General features: G+C 52.5%; 1 protein-coding gene across 4 annotated transcripts; it reads right to left on the bottom strand.

Moving 5' to 3' along the window:
* Window positions 1–1,465: 1,465 nt before the first annotated feature.
* On the bottom strand, window positions 1,466–5,827 carry PCDH8 (protocadherin 8). Of its 4 annotated transcripts, none has more exons than XM_061457269.1 (3): window positions 3,294–5,827; window positions 2,935–3,145; window positions 1,466–2,500 (listed from the first exon to the last, which is right to left on the bottom strand). In XM_061457269.1, the coding sequence occupies exons 1-3, from the start codon at window positions 5,706–5,708 to the stop codon at window positions 2,127–2,129; spliced, it is 3,000 nt and encodes a 999-aa protein (XP_061313253.1). In that variant the 5' UTR covers window positions 5,709–5,827; the 3' UTR covers window positions 1,466–2,126. The 4 variants fall into 4 exon arrangements, with proteins under 4 accessions (XP_061313253.1, XP_061313254.1, XP_061313255.1 ...); XM_061457270.1 differs by having other exon boundaries at window positions 2,935–3,142; XM_061457271.1 differs by having other exon boundaries at window positions 3,435–5,827.
* Between the last annotated feature and the right edge of the window lie 5,366 nt (window positions 5,828–11,193).

Here is an 11,193-nt window from a genome sequence, read left to right as displayed (position 1 = left end):
GGATTAGCCGGCAGGGAGGCTCCCAGCCTTCCTTCTCAGCACTCACCCTTCAGCCACAACTTCAGCTCTATATTTAACCAAGACGACCCTCTTAGTTCATTAGATGCATCATTTTTTTTTACTACTGGGTCTAGATGAACGCTAGAAAAGCTCACCTATTTTTCTGACCATAAAAGCTTCCCAGCTGAGTCTTGCATAAGCCTGATTTCAATTCCCTTCAAGTAGGAAAGCTCTCTGAAGCTCTCTGCTCACCACAAATCTTCATGAAATGGCTTTTATGAAGACCCTGTTAAAACTCAGACCGTGTCTGTCTAAAAAATTGGTCAGGCTCTGCCATTCTTGCAACGTGGGCAGGAGAAAGCTGGGAGCTGGGGAGCAAAGGGAATTTCTGTTGGTTAAAGGACATACAGATGAGATAGTGTTTTCTACCTACATTTTGAGACACAGTCTAATAGGGCCTTGTTTATGTCTAAGGCATCGTTATACTTCCTTTGTGAGTCATCTTCTATATACATACCATACTAATTAGACATATAAATGAAGAGTTAATGATAAAAACCCCAAAAGCTTTGCCATGTACAAATTTCTGGACTATTGATTTGTTCAGAATGCGAAACTGTATCTCCAAGTGAGGAGCAGTTTTTCCTTTTGGAAAAGTTCAAACTACCATTAAAGCTTCCACAGAAGTGTTATCTGTGGTATAAGCATGTTTTTTGAACGCAGGAAGAAACTCACTGAAGCTTATGCTTCAGTTTGTTTCATCAAATGCTACTCTGTAACTGATTTCAGCATACCGATTAGAGATCTGCTTTTAGCCTGAAACATTGAGGGCAGGGAATTTCAAAGCTCTGAGTGATTTATTTTTCAGGACTGTCATTTCTGGGATGGGACAAAATACGTTTCACAGGATCTCAGCATAATCAACATCTCTTCTTTCTGGTTTATGCACAAATATAACCTTATCCTTCCTTTTGAAGTATATATATGTATGTACACAAGTGCAAGTCCTTTAGTAAGGCTGCCTTAACAAGGATAAATATCTAAGCACATACCTGTGCAGCCTAACTCAAATCAACACCTCAGCCAGATCAGAAAGCAATGCGCTCGAGTGGCTGCTGATGCAAAGGTATTTGCACAGCACAAGCACTGCAGCTGATGGATGTAGCTTCCCTTGCTTCCCTAGAATTACCTTGCTTCCCACCAGTGAAGGATCAAGCTGGAAGAGCTCAGACCAGGTAGTAAAAAGCAAAGGCCAGCTCTGTCACATTGACCTTGCCCCAGCCTGCAACCCATCATTAAAACCCCTAGAGCTAAACCTGCAGTGAGGTATTGCTGGAGATGAAGGATGGGTGAGACTAAAAGTAGCATCGTTCACGCTCCTCCCCGCTGCATTTCTCCATGCAAAATGCTTTTGTTGACCTGCAAACATCTCTATGACCTGAAGCATGGCATCCGTGAACACACATCCTCTGACACATCACAAAACCTTTATTAGTGTTCATCAGTGACACAGATTACAGGAACCAAAGGCAATTAAATAACATTTAACTTCACCACAGACTCAAGAAATACAAGTCACATTTGGCAAGGCAAACTTCTCAGTACACTGGGTTGCTTAAGTTATTATTATACAGAGAAAGAGGAATTTCCCTTACAAGGTTCTACGTATTCAGGATATTATTATTAATTACTATTGTGTCTTTCAGACAGTTCCTTTGGCAAGAATTCCCATTTTTTAAGCTTTTATTATATAAAAATATAACCAATTTTCATTATGTACAAACATTACATTACACAATGTACAGGTTAAAAACACTACAAAAAAATGGCAGGCCATGGGTGAACCAAAAGAGGAAAAAACAACCCCTCAATGTAGAAAACATGAAAAAAAAATTAAATACTGCACATTTCATAAAAATTACATTAACTACAAACAATTCTTTTTTGTTTGCAAATATCAAACAGTACTGATGTGATTGGAAATCTTTCCCAACAACTTCATCTTTAAGGCACATCTTGCATATTTACACGTTCACCAGATACGGTCAATAACTTAAAGGCTCTCAGGAGTGACCTAGTCATGTGCGCGCAGGGACGTTGTGTACTCAGGTGGGGAGCGTGTTGGGCTACACCTTCTCAGCTGTGTCCGTCTGGGGACCCAGGTATCTAGTGGAAGGGGCTGGGTAGAGGGGCACCCCAATCTCCTGCAGGTCGGGGAGCCGTGCAGGGCGCGGTGGGGAGAGCAGCGTGATCGTCCGGTCAAAGTCCCTGTGCAGCACTTTCTCATAGACACTCTGTAGCCCCACTGTTTTGGGCAGCTGGGCATGGTAAAAGTTGTCCCTGCGCAGGGGATCCCTGGGCAGGGACGTGCTCTTGCAGAAGGTGGAGAGGGGAGCTGAGGGATGGGGAGAGGGGTGCGGGTTAGCTCGGCTGCAGGAGGGGCTCCAGCAGCGGTCTGAGTGGCCCAGGATCTTGCACTCGGCTGTGCATGCCCACAGACCTAGAGAGGAAGAGAGAGAGGAGAAACCTGTCATTATTGCAGGAATAAATCCACATCACCAGTAATCCTCAGAGCTATCAGTCATGGGATGATACAGTGCACTGATGGTGGGAGTCAGGAGTGATGCTCTATGGCACCACAAATCACCCTTGGGAAGGTCACGTCTTTTTGCTAGGGACACTCCTCACAATCCTAACTTTAAGGGAAGCTTTTTGGGGAGGAAAAAAACTCCAATCCCACAGTACTTTCAGCATCTGCTAATTTGTGCTGGGCACTCAGTGTGGAGAGGAACCAGCATCACATCAAAAGGCAGTTTGAGGCACTCAGAGTCAGATTTCCCCCTCCAGGTGCCCTGCCTAATCACTGTGCCCCAGGGATGGGTCCCTCTGTCCACCTCCCTGTCTGCCTGTCCATCTGAGAGGCTGAGCCCTTACCATTCTGCATGTGCGTGATGAGATCTTTCTTCAGGGCATCTCCGCTGATATCCGAGTCACTGTCATTGAAATCGCTGTCGCCTTTGCCACTGTCTTTGCCACTGAACTTCTCTGCCTCTCTGCCGGAGATGGTGTTGAATGAGTGCCCCTTCCAAATGGCTACGGGGGGAGCAGGCTCCTTGCCATAGCTTGGAGTGGCAGTGAAACCCTGCTGAGGTGAAAGGATCAAAGGAGACAGGAGAGGAGAGAGGGAAGTGGTGAAGGGTAAATCAATATCGGAGCTGCACCTCTGTGATTCACATCCTCCAAGACACCACTCCCACCCCTTTCAGCTCCCTTTCCCTGAGATGGGACCTTACCTCCCCGCTTGGTCCTCTCAGCCTCTTCTGACCCTCATACAGGCAAGTGCTGTCGCTGCTGCTCTCAGCAGTAGAGGTCTCTTCAGCAGCTGGAGAAGGGTCAGGGCTGGTGAAAGAGGTTTTGCTGGGAAAGGTTCGTACCTCAAACACATTCCCCCTCTGGCTGCCCTCCTCCTGCTGGCCCTTCTCCAGGTGGGAGATGTCTATCTGGTCCTTCAGGGATGAGTTGTTTTTGATCTCGTTCCCCTTCTTGCGCCTGTTGCAAGTGGTAGCAATGGTGATGATAGCCACCAGCAGGAGGGTGCAGCTGCCTGCCAGGACAATGATCACAATCAGAGGGATGTCCCACTGCAAAGCCCTTCCTTCCCAGGAGCCAGGCTTGGCTATCTCCTGCATACTGGAAGGAGCAGTGGCAGTCACCAGGAAGCTGACTGTGGCTGTTGTGGCCAGGGGGGGGTTGCCATTGTCTGTCACGGTGAGAATGACCTTGAACAGCTGCCCCAGCTCTTCAGAGAGGTCACCCCTCAGCACGATGTCCCCAGTGCTTGGGTTGATGGTGAAGAGGTCCTGCTGAGGCTCTTCCAGGAAGGCGAAGGTGAGCTCAGCATTGGCCCCATCATCTGCATCTCGAGCTTTGATCTGGGCCACCAGGGAGTCACGAGAGGTCTTGCTGGACACTCCAATTTCTGCTGTCCCATTGGTGAGCACTGGGTGGATGATGACAGGAGGGTTGTCATTCTGGTCCACCATCCTCACTTTGACAAGGGTGCTGCTGGACAGCTGTGGGGAGCCACCATCAGTGGCCTGGATTCTCAGGTCCAACTGCTTGAGGATTTCATAGTTGAATGTCCTGAGAGCATAGATGGCCCCGGTGGCGGGGTCCACAGAGACATAGGTGGAGATGGGTGCCCCCATGACCTGTGTCTCCAGGAGTCGGTAGGTGACCTTACCATTGTGGCCAAGATCGGGGTCACGGGCCACCACGGTGGTGATGTAGGCACCTGGCGGGTTGTTCTCTGGCATGGCCACCTCGTAGAGGGGCTTGGCAAAGAGCGGTGCGTTGTCATTCTCATCGCTCACCCGCACCGTGTACTGGCGGACGGTCTTGAAGGGTGGGGAGCCCAGGTCCTCGGCCACCACAGTGAGGTTATACTCAGGGATGCGCTCGCGGTCCAGCGCTGCTGTGGTGACAATCATGTAGCTGTCCTCGTAGGCTCGCTGCAGGGCAAAGTGGTCATGCCCACGGAGGCTGCAGCGCACCTGCCCATTGGCACCTGAGTCACGGTCTGAGGCGCTGACGAGGGCCACAAAGCTCTCACTGGCTGCCGCTTCGCTCACATAGGCCACACCAGTGGCACTGGCGGCCCCACGGAGGGCGCTGATGCTGATGCGTGGTGCGTTGTCATTGACATCAGTGAGGCGCACGACGACGGTGCAGGTGGCGGCACGAGGGCTGGTGCCACGGTCCTGGGCTCGCACGTCCAGCTCGTAGGTGCGGGTGCGCTCATAGTCCACAGCGGCCTCCAGGGTGAGGCGACCTGAGCGTGGGTCGAGGCGGAAGAGCCGCCGCGCCTCGGGGGGCACCTGGCTGCTAAAGGCATAGATCACCTCGCCATTGGGGCCCTCATCAGGGTCGACGGCATCCAGATCGAGCAGCAGGGAGCCGGGCGGTGCGTCCTCAGGCAGCTCAACTGTGACCGAGCTCTGGGCAAAGGTGGGGCTGTTGTCATTGGCATCGAGGACACGGACATGCACAGTGGCCGTGCCTGAGCGTGCCGGACTGCCACCATCCTTGGCCACCAGCTCCAGCGTGTAGGATGGCTGGCGCTCACGGTCCAACTCCTGGAGCAGCACCAGGTCAGCACAGCGTGCCCCATCTGCCCGTGTCTGTGCCTCCACTCCAAAGTGGCTGTTGAGGGAGACTTGGAAGCTTTGGATGGAGTTGGAGCCCACATCCTCATCCACAGCCACCTCCAGAGGGAGGCGAGTGCCAGGTGCGGCGCTCTCCGACACCTCCAGTGTCATCTGGGCACGGGGGAAGCGTGGCGCATTGTCGTTGATGTCACGCACCTCCAGCTCCACGTGCACTAGGCGGTAGCGCTCCCGCCAGCAGCTCACTACATCGAAGGCGAGGACGCACTGGGGGGCCTGCCCACACAGCTGCTCCCGGTCCAGCCCCCCTTCACCGATGCTCAGCTGCCCGTCCTCCTCCCGCACCCGCACCAACGAGCTGTTGCTGAACTGCCGCATCAGTCGGAAGCTCATCTCCCCTGGCGCCTTCACCGACATCTCGTCGGCCAGTGTGCCGATCACCGTGCCCGGCGCGCCCTCCTCGTCGGTGCGGTACCTCACCGTCTTGCCGCGGGACAGGGCCAGCAGGCAGGCCGCGGCCAGCAGCCGCAGCGAGCTTCTCATGGCTCAGCCCGACGGGGCGGTCCGGGGTGGCCGTGCGGATGTTTGTGCGTGTTGGGGAGAGATGCGAGGTACCACGCCCGGCTCCGCGCTCCTTCCACCGCCGTCTGCATCTTTACGCGCCTCCGCGCCGCCTTTCATAGACGGCGGTATGCAAATGAACGAGCGGCCTAGCCAATGGGAGGCGGCGGTTCCCGAGACGGGGCGGCTCCCGCGTCCGGCGCGAGCGGCCGCTGGGTGCGGGCGCGGGGCTCTGCCCTTTGTCTTCATCAGTTCTGCGGGGTTTGGGGCTTTTCCCCCTTTATCCCTCCCCCCCCCCTTATCCTTTTTTTCCCCTTTATTTCTTTTATTTTTCCTATTCTTCTCTTCCCCTGCCTCCCGTCTTCTCTCCCTCTCGGGATGCGCGGCAGCGGAGCTGGCGCAGCGCGGAGCATAACGCGCGGCGGGGTTTGTTAATCGTGCCGCAGGTCGAACAGGTGCCGTGGCTTGTCGCCCCGTGTCGTGACATGCCGCCCTGTGGCGTGGCATGTCGCCCCGTGGCGTGTCGCGGCTTGTCGGTGCATGTCGCGGCGTGTCGCGCGGTGGTTGCGCGGATTAGCGGGTTTTTGAGGACGGGGAGGAGGGTCCCGGCATTCATCTGCGCGGCCGGAGTGGTGTGTTCCTCACGTGAGAGCCTGTGATCAGCGGCGTTAAGTCGCCTTTCAGGAGGTGTTCCTGCATGCTTTAGTATGCGTGTCACCGCCCGGGTTTCTTAAGCCTGGGGCACTAGCAGGCGAGGAGGGGGAAAAAAAAAAAAAAGAGAAAAGAAGAAGGAAAAAAAGAAGGGAAAAAAAAAGTTCCAAATAGGATTTAGCATAAGCTTGAGGAGATTTGGAAAGGTTTCAAAGATCAGGCTGTATCAAAGGCTTATGAAGCCCTCGTTAGCTGAAGAAATATAATAGCATGGCAGGCTATCCCATTCGAGGGACCAATGTCTGTATTATTTCACTATGACAGGCTAAAGGGAGAGAAAGTTGAACAGTTTCCACAGAGGAGTTGGACTAAGTTGAATATAATGAGCAAACGCCACATGTATCCATTATGTCCCTCTATTCATTCCCAATCACTGCCATAACTCTTTGACTAAACGATGATGAGCGCTGAATTACACACAATGCCCTGCTCATATTAAAATACATTTAAGACCTATCCCTCCTGGTGCCCTGTTACGCCTATTCACAGGATTTTCCTTTTGTCCTAATAGGGCCTCTCTGGGAAGCAACACCAGTCTCGTTCCAGAATAACAAAATAACAGCATGAGACTGAAACCTGGCACGAACCGGGGGAACGAAACCATCTGCCCCGCGAGGCACCGGGGCCCCGCGCGGAGCCCCGAGTCCCGAGCAGCCTCTCGGTGCCTTTGCAGCCATGGCCAGGAGGCTCGGTGGGGTTGGAGGCTGGGGCTCCTCAGGGGCAGGTGGGTCCCCGGTAAACTGTGTGACCTTCATTCCCTCATTCCCTCTTCTTTTTCTTCCTTTCCCTTCTTCCATTTTTAGTTCCCTTTCCTTCTTCCTTGCCTCCTTCCCTCTTTTTCTTCCGCCTTTCCCTTCTTCCCTCTTCCTTTTCTTCCTTTCATCCTGGCTTCCCACTCCCTTGTTCATCTTTCCTTTCCCTCTTTCATCTCACTTTTTTCCTTCCTTCCTTCCTTCCTTCCTTCCTTCCTTCCTTCCTTCCTTCCTTCCTTCCTTCCTTCCTTCCTTCCTTCCTTCCTTCCTTCCTTCCTTCCTTCCTTCCTTCCTTCCTTCCTTCCTTCCTTCCTTCCTTCCTTCCTTCCTTCCTTCCTTCCTTCCTTCCTTCCTTCCTTCCTTCCTTCCTTCCTTCCTTCCTTCCTTCCTTCCTTCCTTCCTTCCTTCCTTCCTTCCTTCCTTCCTTCCTTCCTTCCTTCCTTCCCTCCCGCCCTCTCTTCCCTCCCTTTCTTCCCTTCCTCTTCCCTTCCTCTTCCCTTCCTCTTCCCTTCCTCTTCCCTTCCTCCTCCCTTCTTCCTCTCTTCCTTCCTTTTTTCTTTTCCCTCTTTCTTTGCCTGTTAAAGAAAGAAGGGGACACAAAGCAGGGGACACAAATGGGACGCGGTTCGTTCCCCCCTTGCCCCGGTTTCCTCTGGACACCCGCTCCTCCGCGAACCCAAAGCGATGTGGCATTAGCGGCATAAGCAACCCAGGGGCTGCGCGGGCGCTGCGCGGGGCTGCGCGGGCTCTGCGCGGGGCTCCGCGGGCTCTGCTCTGGGCGGCACGCGCGGGGGGGGGTGGTGTGTGGGATGGGGTGTTGTATGTGCGGCGGGGTGCCCGCAGCTCCGGCTTATGGAAATGGGATTTAAATGAGGCCTCGGCTCTGGCTGCGGGGCCGGGGATCCGCTCTGCCGCCAACTAAAGCCCCCCAAGCTCCTGCTTTCCATACGAAAAGCCTCCGCGCGGCTCCTTCCTCCCGCCCGCCGGAGCTCCGCAGGCGCCTGTCCAGCGGGGCGGGGGGGGGGGGGGGGTGGGGGTGGAGTGGGAGGGGTGGAGGGGGGGGGGGGTGCAGCGCCCGGGCCAGGCCGGGCCCCTTTGGGTCACCCTGGGTCCCCCTGAGACCTCTTGGCCCGAGATCAGGACCGGGCTGAGGTCCGGGGACCAGGTTGGGCTGCGTGCCTGGGGACGGGTCCAGCGGCCGGTAGCGGGCAGCGGGCAGCAGGGCGGCCCCTCGTGTGTAACAGGATTATCTTTGCCATTTCAAGTTCCATACAGCATGTAATTTATTTTTAATTAGGATTAGATCGAGCAGGGAAGGATACCAGACCTCACCCCCCTCCTTTGCCCCTCCCCACAAAGACATGGCTATTCCACAAGGAGCTCTTATTCTTTATTAAAAGAAATAATTACTCAATCAATCAATAAAGAAGAGCTTATATTTGCCTCCCATGCATTTTGAAGGAAAGAAGGGTGAAAAGGGCTGTATTTTCAATGTGTGCTCAAGTATTTGGATCAGAAGAGGCTTGGAAATCCTTCTTTCCCAGCCACCCAGTCCCCGTCTCATGCACCTTCTATCCAAACCCGTTCTTAAGAGGGCCCCAGTGGGGTCTTGCTCCTCTTGCCTTTTTATTTTAGAGGGCAAATGCACTTTCTCTGTGCCTGGGTTCTTGTTTCACAGTCATGACTTTGATTTTAAAAAATATCTGTTATCAGTCTCTCTGCTGGAGCAAAGCCTTCTCCCCAGTAGTTTGGGTGAAGTCCATTACAGAAATGTTCTGAAAGGCTAGGGAAGAATCCCGTTTTGCAGCTCCGAAATAAACATACGGATCAGCTGCATTAAAAGCACTTCTTTGAAATATTGTGGTTAAACAGCCCAGATTGGTTGATTGCTCCATGCGGAGACATATGTTCTTGCAAACTGTGCGTATTGTTACTAATGGGGATTCTCACACCACAGCCTTTCCTTTGAATCTTAAGCGCTGGTGGTTTCTCTGGAGCTGTTGCAAGGTTGTTTTAATAATTTACCAGCTCTCTTGCACTTAGCGTTGTTTCGGAGACTTGGAGCCTGCTAAGAAGCTAAGGAGGCATTTTGCAGTGTCCGGAGGTCTGATCTCTGCTGCCAGCCTTTTTCCCATACTTTTTAGACACAGAATCCAAAGCTGCTCCCAGAGTTGGGTGTCAGGCAAAGGAAAAAGCAAGAGTAACTGCTGTGAACCTGAATGCCTGGGTAATGTGCTGCTCCCGATAGGTGGAAGGACTCGTACACCACCAGCCTGATGCCAACAGCAACCAAGGCAATGCTGGCCAGCAAATCATTCCAGGTTCTCTTTTGTTTTTTAGATTTAAATTTTAAATTTTCCCTGATTCTGATCCAGCTCTTATAAGTAAAGTTTGTGGGCACTTTTCCCCCTCCCCACATATAGCCTTGCATGGTGTGATAAACCCCCAGGATCTCCTCTTCTTCCCTTCACCCCTTAAGCTAAGCGCAGGACCTTATTGCTGACCCTTTTCACCATCACCTACAGCACAGTAAGTTTTCAGGTGTCCCAAGGTTCCAGTATCCCCAATGCAACAGGGTAAGACTTTCCTCCTCTCAGCAGCTGCCTGAGATACGCTCCAATAATTTCTGTCAATGGAGATAAGTTAGTAGATGTCACATTTTGGGGCTGCAAAAGAAGGTAAGACTCTCACAGAGGTCCAACCCAGTATCTCAGGACCCCAATCACCTTGAGTGAGGATGTATAGCTTAACTAGACATACTGGGTGGTGGAAGCAAGCCAGGTTTAAGAAGAAGTGGCTGTGTTATAAGTGCTTCACCTTTTCTAGGAGATCTTAGGGGCACCAATCCCTGGCTATTCAAAGCCACCATCTATCCTTGGCCTTAGTTTACCCCATTGTGACTGTGTGGCCTCAGGGTGGTGCGATGGGATCCCCCTGTAGCACAAGCTGTGGCTTTGCTGAGCCTCGCAGGAGAAGCCAGGCTATCTGGGTATGGTCTCCAGCTGGTCCTGCTCACCCCTATACCCAGAGGGTCTGGCCAACTTCTCTCCAGCTGTGAAGTTGAGGCACAACATGTCCCCCTACCCCTTATCTCATAGCCTGCAGAGGGGTGGCATGACCTCTCTCCTTGGAAACTCATCTCCACGCTCAGCCAATGCCTCTTTCTTCTTGGGCATCCCTGCAGTCTCGGCTGCCTTGGAGTGATCTACAAAAACAAAGGAATTCCTTCTGCTTCACAGCCTAAACAATCCCCCCCCCTGTTTAATCATTTCTGCAGCAACCAAGAAGTGTGGGTTAACCTGTCAAGCTCCACAAGTCTGGGTGACCAAAACCTCTGGAAAACAAAAGAGTGGAACGAAGCGGCAAAGGGTTTTGTTGCTCAATGACTGTTTGTGTTGGAGGGTAGCATGTAGCATTGTGCTACTGTCTCCAGCCATGCAGGCTATAGAAGACAGAGGCTGCAATCCTGCCTGTGAGCTCTGGGTTGGTATCAGGGTTATAAATCATCCCGACCATTTGTTTGTTGTATTTGCTTCAAATGCTTCCCTGCCTGTATCTGCCCTCTGTGAAATGTGGGTTAGAAGAAAGAGTTTGTTTTGCAGAAGAAAGGAACTGTGTGCCCATACCCCCTACCTGGCAAAGAGTTTTGAATCCACAGGGAATTTATTTTTTAATTGGATTAATTTCTAGCTGATCCTAGAGGAGCAGCTGGGGTCTTTGATTCAAGAGGTTAAAACAAAGGGGCATGAAACAAAAGACAGTTCTTCGCATTCCCCACACAGTGTGGGCCTAGTGCAAGCTGCCTGAAGGTATCCTCAGAGCAGTGCATTCCTAAAAGTCCCCCCACGTGGCCCTCAGCTAGGGTCTACTGCAGGCTTTTTGGGGGTTCTCCCTATGCTGTCTTGCCTGCAGGGGGGCTAGATGTGAGTTCTTCCCTCCTGCCCCACAACCCAGCTTATGATCCCACATAACCTTAATGCTTGGTGTCCCTCCCTTCTTCTGCC

The sequence above is a fragment of the Pezoporus flaviventris genome, unplaced genomic scaffold (genome assembly GCF_033815535.1).
Source record: "Pezoporus flaviventris isolate CSIRO_AGI_PZ_B2104156 unplaced genomic scaffold, CSIRO_AGI_Pfla_v1 ptg000025l, whole genome shotgun sequence".
Classification (NCBI taxonomy): Eukaryota; Metazoa; Chordata; class Aves; order Psittaciformes; family Psittacidae; genus Pezoporus; species Pezoporus flaviventris.
This window is presented reverse-complemented; position numbering and strand designations above follow the sequence as displayed.